This window comes from Haplochromis burtoni, unplaced genomic scaffold (assembly GCF_018398535.1).
Source record: "Haplochromis burtoni strain Fernald_Lab_line unplaced genomic scaffold, NCSU_Asbu1 Contig_325, whole genome shotgun sequence".
NCBI classification, from domain to species: domain Eukaryota; kingdom Metazoa; phylum Chordata; class Actinopteri; order Cichliformes; family Cichlidae; genus Haplochromis; species Haplochromis burtoni.
In genome coordinates, this window is record NW_024582686.1 from 517,087 (window position 1) to 534,842 (window position 17,756).

The 17,756-nt window shown below is 39.5% G+C and overlaps 1 protein-coding gene across 1 annotated transcript; it reads right to left on the reverse strand.

The window, feature by feature from the left end:
* Nucleotides 1–2,465: 2,465 nt before the first annotated feature.
* LOC102298378 (sodium/glucose cotransporter 1) lies at nt 2,466–12,068 on the reverse strand. The gene is made up of 15 exons (XM_005941807.2): nt 11,886–12,068; nt 10,952–11,023; nt 10,570–10,674; nt 10,338–10,397; nt 10,090–10,194; nt 9,894–9,999; nt 9,365–9,445; nt 9,079–9,287; nt 6,687–6,822; nt 6,446–6,553; nt 6,206–6,356; nt 5,954–6,122; nt 5,024–5,239; nt 3,685–3,790; nt 2,466–3,588 (listed from the first exon to the last, which is right to left on the reverse strand). Exons 1-15 carry the CDS (start codon nt 12,030–12,032, stop codon nt 3,380–3,382), a joined length of 1,980 nt encoding a protein of 659 aa, XP_005941869.1. The 5' UTR covers nt 12,033–12,068; the 3' UTR covers nt 2,466–3,379.
* Nucleotides 12,069–17,756: the final 5,688 nt, after the last annotated feature.

Sequence of the window (17,756 nt, forward strand, 5' to 3'; positions counted from 1 at the left end):
CTCACACTGACTATGAACACCACAGCTCATCTACATCTGTCCAATATAGTAGCTATAAACAGCACTGCACACCATCCAGTGTAGCCAGGAATAAACTGCCTGGTATTTTTAAGTAACCCTTTAATAACACTAAGTCAGTATAACTTTTATATGTTTTGCAGGATGTTTCACACTATGAAAAAAACACAACTTTAGGAACATATAATGCATAGGTCCATCATCTGTCCATCATGTGTATTTGTATTGATGTTAAAATTCTCCTCCCTCTTTAATTTCATTGTGTGAGATGGAACTAATTTGTTTGTGACAAGAAGTAATAACTCCTTTTGAAGAAAGGAGAAAGAAAAACCTTTGTTGGTTCTGTACATGCAGGTTTTGACCAGGTTTTTAAATTCACAGTTAAATTTAATAATACTTGTTTTTCAAATGCATAAGAAGAGCTGGGCGTGAAATGATGTCGTTCCTGGTACAATAGCTCTGATTTGTGCGGGAACTCAGAACTGAAATAATTTTATATAAGCATGAAAGATGAAAATTGTTTCTCCTGATGATTTTGTAGTTTTGTTTAGAAAGTAGGATATCATCCAGCACACACATCAAACTCATTAGAAAGCACTTCCACTGGTGTCAGTTTACAGTCAAATGAGTGCTGGGTGCGAATACAGCCAGTGCCACACCAATTACAGAATTAAACTGGAGGTGTAATATTACATATGTCATGTTAAACCCCAACCCCAAGCTTCTGCCACTAGATGGCGCCTGTGTCTAAGCCACCTTTGTCTTCTCCTGCGTTCTTCCTCCTGTGTCAAACGCTGATTGGGATCTTTACAGAACAACAAATATGTGCCGTTTTCACTCAGTATCATTTGAGTGTTGGTCACAGATATAGCTTCCTGTTATAAATCTGTAAAGATTCCATAACCAGACGTAATCATTTAGTAGCTTTGTGAAGCTTATTGGGAGACATTTTGTCGTCCTCAGTATCAGTTAGGAACTGATTTATAGAGAGTCATAACCAGTGCCTTTTATTGCATAAAGGTGGCACTGTGAGGGACCTTTAGGCTCACGTCTCATCAAACTCACTGCATAGTTACTTAATCACACAACTTGTGTAAGTCTTGTGCTGCACATTCAGTCCTCAGGGGCTCACAGTGCTATTAAGCATTTCTTATCACAAGCCCTTTCCCCCTTATTTTAAATGGACATTAGGCTGAACACACTGAAGATAATTTATTTCATTTTCATTTCTTCTTTTCCTTAAATAGAGGCACAGTGTCATACAATGCTGCATATCACAATACACTCAATCTTTTGTTTGCAGCTTCGAAATAATGTCAAACACTTCCAGTTCCTCGTCACAGACAGGCTGATCTACAGACAGTGTTTGCACACTAGCAATAAAATGAAAAAAAAAAAAGAAGGGAAAAAACCTCTTCTCCCCAGGGGGAGTGAGATAAGCATATATTTTGTCTCAGGTTGTTGTGTCACGGTTCTGGGTCCGTTGGACCCAGTATTTTGAGTTCATTATGTTTTGGTACTTTTGCATCATGGATTTTCCTTTATGTTTCTCTGGTACTTGGTGTTTCAGTTATCTTGGTGTTTTTCTATATTATGATCTGATACTGTTGTGATTATGATTATCATTTAGTAGCCTTTGGTCAGTGTCAAGTCTGTCTCTGTCTAGTCTGTGTCTTAGTAAAGTGTGTTTTGTTTCCTGTTTTACTTTGAAGGTTCTTGTTCCTGTCTGATGTTAGTGTGTGCAGCTTTGTTCCCCCTGTCTCGTTAGCCCTGATCTCTCCCAGCTGTGTCTCCCTCCTGTTGCCGATTCCCCCGTTACTACCCTGTGTATATAAGCCCTGTGTTTTCCCGTGCTCGGTGTCGTGTCGTACCATCAGATTATGCCTGTGTGTCCTTGGTCTCAGTGTTCCATCATCACTTCATGTTTGTTTTCCTGCCAGCAATAAAGCTGAGGTTTTTGAGTTTCAATTCCGTGTTCGAGTCCTGCATTTGGATCCTCATCTCTGCCTGCCCGCACACAGAGCCCTGACATGTTGGTTTGTTTTAGGTTTTTTTAGGCTTAGTTACCGTTTGGATCTGCCAGAGATTAGTTGCAGGGAGCTTTAAAGTAATATACACATGGTGAAGAGTAAGCTGGAGGTAAAAGATATAAAAGTTAAGGGAACAGAGCCTGAAGGTCCAAGCAATCATAAATGATTCAACTGTTCATATGCTGGTGATCTGCAATCAGTGCACATTAACCACAGAGTTACTGATAAGATAGAGTTAATGGGAATGACTCACAGGCCTCCTAGTAAATTCAAAAATAGTACTACATGTTTGTTTGAAATTTAACATTTGTTTACCGAGCAATACGAATGAAATTCATCCTCAGTTAGAGAAGAAAAATTTAGCCAAATGACAATCAATCAGAAAACAAATATTTTACATTTAGTTTAACAGAAACAAGAATAAACCATTAGAGGGCAGTAGAGTTAGTCAGCCATGACTATTGAGTGATTCTCAGCACTTCATCCCTGAGATGCTTTTATTCATTAACACCTAAAACAACACAGAGTAAGGTGTGTGGATTTAAGAAGTGACAGCACTAATGGACTTTGAGCACACATAATCAGGAAACAGAGCTTAAGTGGAATGAGGTAGCACACACTGTAATTCGAGGAATTTTAAAGTGTCTCCCATGCTGTGCTTTGTTGGTTTTATATAACAGATCACTTGCTGGTGTATTGCATATTATTTTGTCTCCCTTCTTCACTGACAAAAGACAGAATCCTGAATTTTAAAACAGACATGCTCTATTCCCCTTCTCCCCACTCATGTGTAAACTCGAAAGTACAAAAGACACTCATGACGTTTTTACAATTCCTTTAGTTGGAGATTGGCTTTGAACAGATTAATCATTAATTAAATAGATTACAAGCGTGTGCTGCAGCTCATTTTATCGTGTTGTGGTTAATATGTGTTGCAAATAAAACCACACATTTACATAATGCTTACTGTGTGAGAGTGGTCTCTACAGGTGGATGCACACCTGCAGCTCCTGTCGTGAGCTGTTTAAATGTTTCTGTTAAGACGACGAAGAAAACTCATAGGGACAATGGGTAGCATGCAAATATGAATATACACAACTTTAACATGTTTTACAGTAAGTGCAATATGTGTTCATATATTACAGTGCGATCTACCAGGACAAGTTCATGAAAAGCACAGTGCCTTACAAAAATATATTTTACATCAAAGGCTAAACATTGTAATATAGTTGCAAGTGCATGATTGTGTTTTAGAGTGTTGAGGGCTACTGAGTGGTGTGTTATATTTGTATAAATTAGAGAGTCAGAGAGCACTTGAAATCAGCTGACTTTTAGCCAAAATAGCCATGACAGAACACGCACACACACAGAAGGATGACGGCGTTGGCATTGACCACGTTCCTCCACAGAGGCACCTCTGAGGTGTCTGTCAGCTTCCTTTGCAGCTCTTCCTCTTCTTCTTTAGTCAGCTTGGGGGCTTTCTTGGTTTCCAGGCCACAGAAGCACATCACTGCCTTCTTACAGAAGCCAGGCTCATCATCTGCAAAAGAAGAAACAAGAAAAATGAAAGTTTGCATGTATCTGTGCATGAATGCATATTTACTCTGTATGTATGCTGGGTATGTGAGCTCCTTACCGTCTGAGTCCTCACTGCTGGAATCTTGGTTATCAGCCCAATCATCCATCTCAAGGTCAACCCTCTCCTCCGTGCGGTTTCTCAGGCTCCAGCACAGTCGGTACAGCTAGTCAAATGACAAAGCATGTGGTGAGAAATAGACTATTTGTCATTTTATTTTGGGGTGCTTCTTAATAGCTTACTAAATGTTGGTTCATGCAAAGACTTGACTAGATGGCTATGTGGTTGTAGAGACTGGTGATGACTCACTTTGTTATTACGAAATTACTATTCAGACTGCAGTAAGTTTTTGCGCTGTAGAAACATCAAAGATGCTGCATAGATCACATGTTTAGTTTGTTTGCATTGAAGTAATAATATAGTCACTAAATATTAATATAATAAGATACAAAATGGGAATTTGCACATATCTTTTTACCATCAGCCAAACATACAATTTTTGCGTAATGCCTAAATGATGTCAACAACAATACTTTTGTCCTCTGCAGTTAGGCGTGGCAGCTTGAGGAGATGTGAAGGCCACCAGTAAAGACTTAAGCAGTTTTTCATGTGTAGATACTGCCGTTTAAATAGTTAGCTGCCTGTGGTTATTAGCTGCACTCCTCTTTTTACTCCTCAGTTGTTGTTATGTTGCTGTTGTATGGCATTAACCTTTGTCTGCTCTTTCTTGTAGTTTGTATTTTATCCTGGTTGTACATTCTTCTTTTATGCCTTTCTGTCCTCTTATCCCTGAGCTGCTGACTGCCACTCCCTGATCTTGGTTCTGCTGGGAGTTCTTCCTCCACATCATTGCCAAGTCCTCACTCATCTGATCATTGGGGTTCTCAATTTAATATTGTGTCTTCTTCTTTCAGCTGCTCCCTTTAAGGGGTTAATGCAAAGTTCTGTAATCGTTTTGAGTGAGTAAACGCACTGACACGAAAGATTTACAGAACATAAATGTTCTGTAAAACATTTCTTGTGACATGTGAGTGCCTAGAATTAGACAATTAGCCTTCTTGCTCTTATACAAGCTTCTTGGTGTTTGTTACAGCACATTAAGAATAGTTACTGTTTTTACTGGTGTTTTTAGTAGCGATGAGGTGTGTATGTGTAAGAATATGAGGGTTTAATTTTTATTCTCACAGATTTATTCTCACTATAATAATAGTGAACTCGAAGCAAACCAAAATGTGTCACTGCAAACCAAGTGACTGCTTATTGGCTGATCTATGGCTGCCTAAAGTGCTGTGGGCAGGTGAGCTTTGGCGACAATCATCAAAAACTTGACAGTTATGTTGGAGTAAATGCTCTCCCCTAATTTACATAATAATAATAATAATAATAATTTATCACTTACATGTTTGTCATCGATGGGTTTGGTCACGAGAGACACTGTCAGAATGATGACGCAGGAGATGACAAACAGGAGGATCCCAAAGTAAAGGTAGTGAACGCCACATATGATAGTGGGACAGTTACTGGGGGAAGCACAGCTACCTGTCCCATAAACAAACTCAGCAATCATCCTAATCAAGCCAATAACCAGTCCAATTACCAGTCCAAAAAAGGCCCCCTGGAGAAAGAAAGAAACAGGACAAAGGTCAGTCTAAATCAAGTGAAGTGAGTGATATTACCACAATATTGTATTTAAGGGAATAATTTTGGATGGATCCTTCTTGCTGTACATTTGATCACGTCAACACCACTCTTTGCTGCACAAAAATTAGGAAGCTATCACCATGACATGCTCCTACTAGCATTTGCAACACTTTTGGACTAAAGTAGGACCAGGCAGAAAATTACTGACCTGAAACTGATTCTCCCCAAAATGCTGGTATTCTTAAGGTCTCCACACACCAGAAGTGACAATTGGATGACCTCAGAACTCAGTAATTTAGTTGTGAATGAGCATCAAAGTTTGGCCTCACAAGCTTTCTGACTTTCAGGTTTTTAAGCAGGAAATTTCCGAAATGATACACAGGGATAACTGGCTTGTGTGTAGAGCGGCTCTGACAAAAAGCACTCTAAAGGCTTTCCTTTATTTCCAGTCCATATACTAAGCTAACATAAGCTAACCAGCTCTTGGCTCCAGCTTATTTCCTGTACAGACATGAGACTTGTACCAATCATCTCATTTAACCCACAGCAAGAATGGAAACAAATGTCATTTTTCAATAAATAAATCTCAGAGGTATGGGAAAAATAATGTCAGTGCACAAAACCACACTGAAAATCTGATTTAGAAAAGAAAAAAAAAAAGAACATTGAATCAAAGGAGGCAACTCACAGTCTCATTGACACGTTTGCAGAAGATGGCAAGCAAGAAGACAGCTGCGACAGGTGGAGTTAGGAAGCTGGTGATGGACTGGATGTAGTCGAAGAGCTGACCACTTTGGGCTGCCTGCACCACTGGAATCCATGCTATGCTCACACCAATCAGGACCAAGATAAAAACTCTAGACATTTGAAACAAATCCAGTCAGTATTCAACAATTTAGACGATGATTGTATCAGACACAGCGACGAAAATGTGTTTTACCTGCCAGCAATCATGAGTTCCTTCTCACTAGCAGAGCGACGGATTTTAGTGTAGATGTCCATGGTGAAGAGAGTGCTGGCACTGTTGAAGATAGAGGTAAGGGAGCTCATCAAAGAGGCCAGCATCACAGACAGCATAAGACCTCGCAAGCCTGAAATAGAGTAACAGATCAAGAAAAGGAAAGATAAGCAAAGAAGCCTGTAGTTATTATTAACAGCTCATAAGACAAAGGTCACCAACCATCAGGCATGAGTTCGACGACCAGTTTCGGATAAGCGATGTTGCTGCAGCCCACCTTGGTCCCACAGTATTTTTCACATTCGGCTGGATCCACACATGCTACCACATCTAGATTAAAGGCAAGAAAATCCACAGTGCGTGAGGTCAGCACTGAATAATTTTGTGCATGAACTACAAATATAATGTTAACCAATAAGCTTGCTACATAAGTTACATGTCACACACATGTAACCACACTCACCTGTGTACAGGATCCTGCTAATCATCCCGGGGAAAACCATGAGGAACATGGGCAGCAGCTTCAGGTAACCACATAGGATACAACCTGCTTTAACGTGAGAGAGACTCTTGGCAGAGAGGCAGCGCTGCACAATCACCTACAATTAGGAAACAATGGGAGTACAATTCAGTGGTCATAAGCAACTAAATACATTTACTCAGGTATCACAATTTTACCCACATTTACTGTACTTTTAAACTTGGTGGTAGTTGTTATTTCTAGTTCATTGAGATTCGATGCAAAATATTATACTTGTAGAATAGTAATGTCTTTTACATTCAAACTAAGATTTCACAAATCATATGATATGTTTCCAAATTATAAAGTATAGTTTATACATGTAGAGGAACATCTATGAACGTTCAAGAGCAAAAGCTTCAACAAGACTCGTTTTTAGAAAATAATATGTAGAATATGTGATCATGGAAAATACTTTGGGTACTAGAAGCTTCTATCTGCTTTCTAGACTTGTCCAGTCACATTGGAGCAGGCTTTGTGCGCATGGTGTTAAATAAAAGCTTATAAATTCGAAATCATCAACTATCATGAAAACATGGGCTTTTATGGGCTTGTTTAATATATCTGTATCCACACAGGATACACCTTTCAGAGACACGAAACATAAATCAATTTCTCTAGCATTTGTTATGTATTGCTATTTACTTGTTTAATTTGTATTGCCAGCAGGGATGTCACAGAGTGCACTGTGATGTTCTTTACTTTTTGAAATTTAATTCATCAGCCTTATAAATGCTGAAGCTGTTGGAGCGCTGACCTTAAAGATGCTAAAAGTTTAATTTAAGATCCAACCACTTTGGGTCACCAGTGTATTGTTCTTTTTCTCTTGAAGTCATTGGCTCTCTATTGATGCATGTTGCTTCCTGTTTGGAAGCAGTTTGCTTGCATATATTCCAGGGTCCTGTTGTCTGGCTAACACTCTTGTGTATAAAACAACAGTAGTATAATCACTAAATCCAGACATAAATTAAGAACCTTTTTCTCAAAACACAATACAGTATTGATTCAAAAAGTCCAAAACACCAGGAAACAGATCCAGAGATCCCAACAGACAGTTAACTTGGGTCCGCTGCAGGTATTGCAGTGTAGTGGTTCTTGCATTTGTGCAACATCTCCAAAATCAGAAAGATACGGTCTCAGAGTGATGTTAGTGATGCCTATTACTTCTAGGTGGCATTATTATCAGCCTGTCCTAAAAGCCCCCTGATAAGCCTTCAGCTGACCTGCTTGCATTGCCAATGGTTAGTTTACTCATTGTTGCTTGAGAATACTGAATTTCATTGACTTGTTACAGTCTCTTCTGTGTGTAGACCTGTTCATAGCCCTGCATTAATTGACCGCAAAGCCTATACAAGTGGCTGACACTACATTTTTACATTTGCACTTATGAGATGATGTGAAAAACAAACAAACAAACAACTACATTTGGAACGATCATGGCTTTTACTTAACCTTGAAACACGAATTGTCAGAGCTATGAAAATTAAAAACACAACATATGTTGTTCGTGTTAGGATTGTGAGCAAACTAGATACAATTGCAGTCTCTTTGGTTTAGCAGGTGTATTATCCTTATGCTAATTGATATACCCTGTTTACATGGCATATTACTACCATGCAGACCTATCATAGTTGTTTTTGTCTGCATTGGTGCAACGTGTATGAACATTTCTAGAAAGCTGAACGTCAGGCTGTAGTAATACAGTACTATAAATCAAGCTTAAATCAACAGCCTGGCCAATTGATTCTGAGCATAAGGGGGACTTGGCTGAATGATAGACTGGGTGGGTAAGTGGTTGTCATGGATTTCAAACCACTTTCAGTCTTTGTGGTTGAACTCAAAATGTTTGCTGAGTAAACCAAAGAAGCAAATCATCTTCTTCTGTAACGGAAAATAGATATACCATAGTGTTTTGTTCGCGTGTGCTCTATGTCACATGAATTGGTGTCAGGCTCTCGCTGAGATCCAGCGTCTAAACTAAAAGCATGGTTATCCTCTCACTGCAGACTGTTTTTTGAATATTGTTTTTTTTTTTTAAATCTGTATGAACGGGCATGAATGTGCATGTGAGTAAATCAGTTGGCTGAGTCAGTGTTTATGACCACCCATTTGTTGTGAATGATTGCCAAAAACTATTGACGTGCCCAGCTCGATCCAAGACTCCATCTGCATTTTCAACACCTTGAACATAAATTTCTTCCAAATTATCTCTCCGTATAGAAATTGAGTCTAGTGAACACACCGAGGCAATCAGTTGAACGTGTCTCAGTTTTTCACTACAGACTGGTTGCTGAAAACTGCAGTTGAGCTGCCCAGTGCTCATTTCTTTGCTCACCTGATCAGTACACCAGTACCAGGTAGCCTGAATGGTGAGTCCAAACACGAGACCAGGCCATGGGAGGTCTCCTGTAACTGCATTTCTGAAGATATGGAAGGAGTCTGCCCGGGGCTCATAGCAGTTTGCACTGATGTTACCCGTGATTGAGGGGATAGCTTGCATGTAGAGTTTCTCAAAGTTTACATAGCCTCCCACCTCATGGAAAGCTGAGGAAAATCATATGGAAATTAGACTTTTTAAACCTTTCAAACAGATATGTGATATATGATAAGTGTCATATTACCAAAGCCCATGAGAATGAATGATCCAATAACCATGATGATGGTCTGTAAAGTGTCTGTGTAGATCACTGCTGCCAGTCCACCTGAGATAAAATAGGATTATCAATGTTATGTCAATGTTATCAATCTGTAAACATTTTCACCTAAAATCTTGACATCTTATCACAACTAACAGACTACACTTGTTTGAAAGAACAAAAATCAACTCATCATGTCATTATGTAACTACTCATTCTGTAAGACTTGTAATTGTGGATGTGTTGTTACAAAACAGCAACAGAAGGCCAATTCAGGCTTATCATAGTCCATGGGCAATTAACCACAGCAACTCAGCAAAGATAAACCAGCAATGAGGAACGAAAGAGATTGTGTGTATGTGGTGTGTGTCTACATCACCACATATGGGCTTGGGAAGACTTTACCCCGGTCATAATATAATTTTTGTAGATAACACTTCTTGGGTAGTTTCTGAGGAAAATGTCAATCTATAAGTTCCGTAGAAAAGGAAGTGTATTTCTGCCGTGTACAAACCTGTGACAGTGTACAGTGCCGTAATCGCTAGAAGTGCAATAACAGCGAGGTAGATGTTCAACCCAAGTGCCTGCTGGATGAAAATTGCACCCGAGAACATGTCTGCCTATATGGGGAAGGGTAAAAAAATGCAGGATTTTATTCAAGATCATCCACAAATGGAACAGTGTGTTCTGCATCTCTTGGAGGGACTCACTGAGATTTTGGTGAAGACATACAAGAAGAGGGAGAGAACAGAGAGATAAATGCGAATGCGCTGTCCTCCAAACCTCTTCTTCAAGTACTCAGGCATGGTGACGATCTAAATACATCGACAACAGATGAGATTTTACTCATTACTCACACTGTAGATAAACACGGTGGTTATGAATGCACATTTGGATAGGAGAATTAATACATATAAGGAGCTTTCAGGCCAGTGTGTAGCAGTAGTATTCTGTTTACCCCAGCTTTAATGTAGATGGGCACAAAGAGCCATCCCAGAATGACAACCACAACAAGAGCCTGAAAAACACGAACATAGAAGAAATAATCAGATATCCTGTTTCATTTCATCCTCTTCAGGCCGGAGCTCTCGTAACAATCTATCAGTTGACATGACAAAGATAACTGATAGAGTATCAGGGACAAGAACTACATGAGAAGTGGTATAACTGACTCAAGAACAGTTACTCACATTCCATTCAAATCCACCAATGGCTATTCCTGCAGCTGCGCCAGTACCAGCGATTCCTACAAAGTGGCCACTGCCAATATTGCTGGCAAACAGCGATGCTCCGATCTGTGGAGAGCACAGTTCAATCTGTCAGTAGCTCCTTTTAAAATTCAGTCAGAATCCATTATGGGGTTTTTTGAAAGGTCATATACTCAGCATACTATATAAGTACTAAATGGTTTTACACACTTGATTGCTCTAATAAAAATATGACAATTCATAAAATTCTTCTATTATGACACCCTTAATCACATTACATTCCATCTATTTGAACAAAGCAATAAGAACTAATTACTTCGCATGGATTATAAAGTAAAGGAGTCTTCCAAGGAAAGATACTCACCGGCCACCAAACCATACTCCTCCCTGCAAGGAAGAAGCCACCTACAGTGGATCGGTTGGTGCGGATCATAGCCTGTAATAGAACAATTTTTGAAAATGATTAAATCTGTGCAAAATAGCAACACACTACTCTGATAATCTGTTCATAAGCATCACATACAATATATGGACAAAAGTATCTGGCCACACCGCTTAAGTTTTCAGTTCCGTTGCCACAGGTGTATGAAATCAAGCACCTAGCCACTGTGCTTTAAAAATATTTGTGGAAGAATGAGTAATTTAAAAATAATAGAACTCCAGTCTAATAGAATACCACTGTTGCAACTAGTCCCTTAAGTGTCTTCCCTCCTAGATATTACATTTACCAACAACGCAGCAACAAAATAGCAGACGATGTAAAGTTACAGAGTTTGGGTTACAGTTTGAGTCCTGATGAATAACCCTCCTGTGGCACTAACATCAGAGTAAACTGGGCGCTTCATAGGATGTATTTCCATGGCCTGCCAGCTCCTGTAGGTGTGATGGCTACGTGGCTCAGTAATTTTGTTCGTATGGTGTAATCCTTATGTTTAAAATTGTGGGTGATTTCACACAACTTAAAGATATCACAGTAACAGATAGATAAACATTATGAAATGCGAAATATGTGTCTGCGATCTGCTGTGGAAAGCTATTGTGTACCAGGTTGCTGAGAAAAATGACTGTGTCAATTGTGCAAAATGATTATTAGTAAAGAATGACACCTTTGTTATTTAGTAAGTTGCCTCTCAAATTAACATAAAAAGAAATGCTATTTTTTTCTTTGGCAATGTAATTCATTATTACTATTAACAGAAAATTTAATAACTCAAAACAACTTAAAGCTATAAAAATGTCAGGGAGCTGCAGAGACAGGGGATTTAAAGAATGATCAGGTGAAGGATTGTAAAACTTACCAATACTCCGACCCCCAGGACAACCAGAAAGTAGACCACAATAACGGAGATATCTGCCGCATTTCTAAGGGCCACCGTATTGATTGTGTTGTTTTCTGCATTTCTCTTTATGTAGGAAAATCCATAATACGAATAATCTTGTGACATTTTGGCTGTGATGGACAACGGCAGTGTTGCTCGAGCTGCCCGTGTTTGTCTGAAGCATTTACACAAAGCGATTACCTTTATAACCTTTGGTGTGTGTGTGTGTGTGTGTTGGAGAGATAGTGTGTCAAAGAAGGAGGCATAGATGTAAAGGAGGGTAATAAAGAGTGGATTTAATCATTGATCATGATTTAATCATCTAAATCGTTAAAACACATACTAGTTGAAAGTGGATGCATGTACAGATTGGCATGTAAATCTTACGGTTTCACAAATGTTGATTTAAAAATGAATGTGTTAAAATATGTAACTGTTTAGCAAATAATATTGTTAATTATAAACCTACAAGGAAATACCTCAAGTGAAGATACTTGAGATACAAAAACCTAACAGGTAGTATTTGTATCGCAGTGGGTTATAGCTCAAATTTAATAAAGTATAATCCAGTTTAGGTTGCTGCAAGTGTGTACATGACAGCTCTGTTAAACTATAACCATTTGCTGTGTCATTGATAAACTGATTGTGACAGCTTTGTTGATAAGTAAAACAAGAATAGCCGTCAAACACTGCCACTGATAACTTGTCTCACTCATGTCAAGGAAACAAGGAAATATTTTTTTCTCACTTACTGCAAGTCTATGACAACTAATACTCACAGGAAATAATATTGATAAAAGATGTTTTATTTCCCCTTTCTAGGTTATTTATTAGTCTCACTGCTGTTTGAGGAGGTCTGTAACAGACTGAAAAATACACGAGAACCAATGTCAGAATAAAAAATGTTACCTGTGATATTCAGCCAAACCAAACAGCACCAAAACAACAAAGGAAACACATCAGAGGGCGATATGTATGATTTTTATGTATGTATGTTAAAGTCAATGGACAGATACAGTTGATGTTGTGAACCTTTGCATGTTAATATCATTTGGATAAGACAGTCTTTGTTATTCCAGCAGTTGGGAAACACAATATTACAGTATCAGAGTGGACAGAGCAGGAATAAATAGATGCAGCACAAGCAAACAATATTATGAGGCGTCTAAAGACGCAAGCACTATCAGCTGCCACTAGGTGTCCCTACAGTAACAGCTTTATGAGCCAGATGTCACTGAGCTCTGACAGGTGAAGAACAGGTTGTGTTAAAGTTTCTTTCCTTATGCTTTGTTTCCAATTACTTTGCTTGACACCTGATAAACAAACCACATGATAGTGTTCAAGGCTCTGTTCTCACGTGTAATGCTCAAAGCTTGCTCTTAGCTTGCAGTAATTATTTGGTTGTGAAGACACAGGTGTGGTGTAGGTGTGGTTGCCAAAAAGCAACACCCTGCATTCCATGATCGTATGATTCACCAAACTCAGCGACCTTTTTTATGGCATCAGCATAATAAAATTATTATTGTAGTTACTATCTGGTCAGTTAAGGTTTTATTGCTTTTATATTGTCTTTTTTATATTGCCTGAAGGCCAGAGAAGATATAAGAAAAAGATATGGCATCAGAGTGTTACTCTATGAGCGAGTTCTACAACGGAAAAGATGGAGGTAGAAGAAACGTTATGATACGTTATTCTAGGATAAACTTTTGAAGTGTTTTTGTCTGATGTGAATAGTGATTTTATATACGTGGCGATCGTGGCTCATGAGTTGGGAGCTCGTCAGGGAGGTTGCCGGTTCGAGCCCCGGCTTGGACAGTCTCGGTCGTTGTGTCCTTGGGCAAGACACTTCACCCGTTGCCTACTGGTGGTGGTCAGAGGGCCCGGTGGCGCCAGTGTCCGGCAGCCTCGCCTCTGTCAGTGCGTCCCAGGGTGGCTGTGGCTACAATGTAGCTTGCCATCACCAGTGTGTGAATGTGTGGATGACTGGATGTATAAAGGGCTTTGGGGTCGTTATAGGGACTAGTAAGGTGCTATACAAAATACAGGCCATTGCAAGGTTTTTATGTCCTGGTGACCACTGCAATGAAAGCTAAATGTAATAATGGTTCAGAATACACAAACAAGAGCCCAAAGATGATCACAGATCACAGTGCTAGATTGTTCTTTACAAGTGAAGGCTAACCTGCAGCTTCATTCACAAAATATTTTAAATTTACCATTATTAAGATAAAGAAGAAAATTCATACTTAGCCCAAATGATCTTCAGACATTTTAGAATGACAAATAGCATACAAATGTGTAAATATTTATGCACTTCAACATTTTTTAAGTCTAATATGTATTAATATATTACTGTCTACTGGTTCACTTAAACTTTTAAATACCAGGAAGCAATAAAGAAAAGCACAGTGCTCTAAACATATAAGGTTTAAACAGGGTTTTAGGGCTGAGGCCTACTGAGCAGTCTGTTAAATTTGCATAAATTAGACTCGGTGAGCACTTGAAATCAGCTGACTTTTAGCCAAAATAGGCATGACAGAACACAGCCACACACAGAAGGATGATGGCGTTGACATTGACTACGTTCCTCCACAGAGGCACCTCTGAGGTGTCTGTCAGCTTCCTTTGCAGCTCTTCCTCCTCTTCTTTAGTCAGCTTGGGGGCTTTTTTGGTTTCCAGGCCGCAGAAGCACATCACCGCTTTCTTCAAGAAGCCAGGCTCATCATCTGCAAAAGAAGAAACAAGAAAAATGAAAGTTTGCATGTATTTGTTTATATGTATGCGTAACATGTGTTAAATACTTGTCAGTTTCACCCAAAACACCCCTTTTTTCAATTAAGAATTTCATTTTGCATCTCAATCTCCTACCTGTGTGATCTGAGTCTGTGTGCGTTCGTGTGTGTGCGCTGCGTGGTGACGTAGGCGCGCGCATTTGTGCCCCGGTCTCAGCTCCTTTCAGCATGGCCGGAGGTAAGTCACTGCCACGTTGCTCTCAGCTAATTAAAGTTTGTTCAGACCCCAAGCTGCAATGTGAATACAGCCGAACCGCCGCGTTTGTGTTTGTCATTAAGAGACTCATTCGGGATAAGTTAGTCTGATCGCTAGCGGCTTGTGGGCGTATTCGCTGCAGTTTTTTTTTTTAAGTGATCATTGATCAGTTTCATGATTGAAGTAGAAACGGGAGAGGGAGGGGGAGAGGATGAGAGGAGAAGAGGCAGCTGTGCAGCAAAGACACAGAATAACTCCAGCTTTGTGTCTTTTTCATTGTAGCTGAATTACGGGACAAACTGTTCCTTTTCACCTCAATAAGAAACGCGTAATATTTTCTCTGAATACCAGACGGGACGGTTGGCAACTCTAATAACTTATGAACAAAATAAAGTTCAACATCATTAACTTCATAGCACCACCCAGCTGTATAGAAACTCCGTCATGCTAGCTAGCACGCAGTACGGAAAAAGTCAGCATAACGAAAATAAACTCCACCTAAACTTGGTTCATATCTGACCCAGAGAGACTGCAGGTCATAACTTCTTACCTGAAGTTCAGTTCACACTTGGACCGGCGGCCGCCTCGGGTCTCTTTTCCTTCGGTCCTTTCATCCACCTGCTGCCTCCACCACTTGCTAATGTTACTGAATCTGTGGAAGCTCCGCGATAGCCACCACACGAAGTAACGAGTAACGACCTATCTAAATCCCAGTAACGAGTAACGCGTTCCTGATTTTGGCATAATAACTAGTTACCGTGCTCGTTACCACAATAATAACGTAGTTACTGTAACGCGTTACTTAATAACGCGTTAGTCCCAACACTGCTGATTAAACACAGTTTAACAAGGAGACTCAGCAGATATGAAGGTTAAAGCAAGTTAAATCTCCATACTAGATCAGTCTGGTAGAAGCTGGAGGATGAGGATAGAGGGAAGGTGTGTTAGGAGGCAGCAAGATAGAAGAAAAAAGCAGGAGTGTAGAGGCAACATTAAATGTAGGCTGGTTACAACTATGGCTGGTAAAGGGAGAGAGCTGGAGGATATAATGAAGAAGATAGATGTATTGTGTGCAAAAGAGTAGATGGAATAGAAGCAAGGCCAAGAGCACTGGAGATGGATTCAAACTCTAGAGTTCGACCAATTTCAATGGTGCGACTAAAAAACAATCTTAGGTCGCACTGGTGTGACCAACTGTTCGAGTGGGAAAAAAAGACTCCGCAACTCTGAAAGTCTCTGTGGTCAACAACACATTATGCCTCTGTCGTGGTCTAAACCAATCAGGGATAGTCAGGGGTGGGACCTCTCTGATTGGTCTAGATATTCCTGTAGCCTTTCGCAAGTACGTTTGAAAGTGCAGGCGGATAGAGAGAGGTGAGTTGCTTGAATAAAGCGATATCGATTTATTAAATCGTGAATCGACTTTTAAATATAAATTATTTTCCAGAAAGCCAGAATACTCAGGTTAAAGTCACAAAACTATTTCAACAACCATCAAACAGCAAATGAGAGCAGGTACAAGAGCTGCAGGTTTTGTCTCTCCAACCAAATCACTGAACCAGCAGCAAAAGAGATCCAAACTCATTCACATTTGATAAAACAAGAAATAGAGGATATACGTCATTAATTCCCTCTTACTTTTGCTGTTTTTGCTTTCTGCATCCAGCATAAAAATCAACTTCCTGCACGCTCTCTCTCTCTCTCTTGTACTTAAGAACAGTTTCTCTCATCTCTGTTTTCTGCATTATTCATTCGCTTATTACCCACCAGTCTACCGTTGTTTACAGCGCTGTCGGCCGCTGTCTTTTTTTTTTTTTTTTACTTAAATGACCTCGGACAAGAAAGCCTAATTTCTGCTGTTCAATACTGAAGAAATTTAAACTTTTTAAAATTATGCAAAATTGCAGAATATTTTTAAGGTTATCTGCTATAAAAAGCCAGGGAAAATCTCCTTCATGTTTTTCTGTGTTTTATTCTCAGTTACTTTCACACAAAGGCATCTGCTGTGATGTTCACAATTCTGATGAAGTCTAATGTATCAGTACTGATAAATGATCAGAATTATAATATTTCTGACTGTCTGAGGCAATATTGAATCGAATTGAATGGATTATAGAAATCAGTGATGATACCCAGCCCTAGTGAGTAGCCTAGGCCTGAGAGAAGTGGATGTAGCTGTGGGTAATAAGAAAAGATGAAAAGAACTATTGATAACTTTTTTGTTAAGTTAAGGCCTGATCTGTCTGAAATTCATAGCCAGTGCTCTGACACGGAGCCATCAATCTCTGAACGCTGAAAAAACACAGTGTATCCAGAAAAACATTATATGCTGCGATAAATGCACTGCTCCAAGTGTCCCCTCTCCCCACTGCCTTTCAGCGGCAGGCAGCAGCAAACAGGTCGTCAGAGGAGGCCGATGTGATGATTAAGTTTAACATTGTCTACAATATTGCCAAAGAGTGCCAAAGCACTTTAAGCACAAGCACTTTTTCAGTAACTTATCTTTCTTGTAGAATGTGCTCCAAATAAAGAACTTTGTGTTGACAAGATTGTTAGTTAATCATTTACAAATCAATATTGTCTGTATGGACTGCAATTTCCCCAAAAAAAGTGCACATGTAAAACTGTGGTGTTAAGCAATGCGGTTGAAAAATGTGGGTGTGCCTAACTTTGGCGCTGGTGCAACTGGCAAAAAGCAAAAAGTTAGTGTAGAGCCCTGTAAGAGTATGTGTATACTGTTGTAGAGGTGAAGAGAGTGTCAGACAGGATCATGAGAGGTCAGGAGGTGTTGTAGATGTGGAGAAAGTATATGGTAGGGTGTCAACAGCATGAATGGAGCAACAGAGAAAAATATATGGGTGC

Bases quoted from the DNA above. Each gene is read 5' to 3' on its own strand.
- LOC102298378 (XM_005941807.2), bottom strand. From the start codon at position 12,032: ATGTCACAAGATTATTCGTATTATGGATTTTCCTACATAAAGAGAAAT. The intron at 9,446-9,893 runs GTTTGTACACGG...ATTTTATCTCAG, and splicing joins GGCACTGTACACTGTCACAG to GTGGACTGGCAGCAGTGATC. The intron at 3,791-5,023 runs GTAAGTGATAAA...TCATTTGACTAG, and splicing joins AACCCATCGATGACAAACAT to CTGTACCGACTGTGCTGGAG.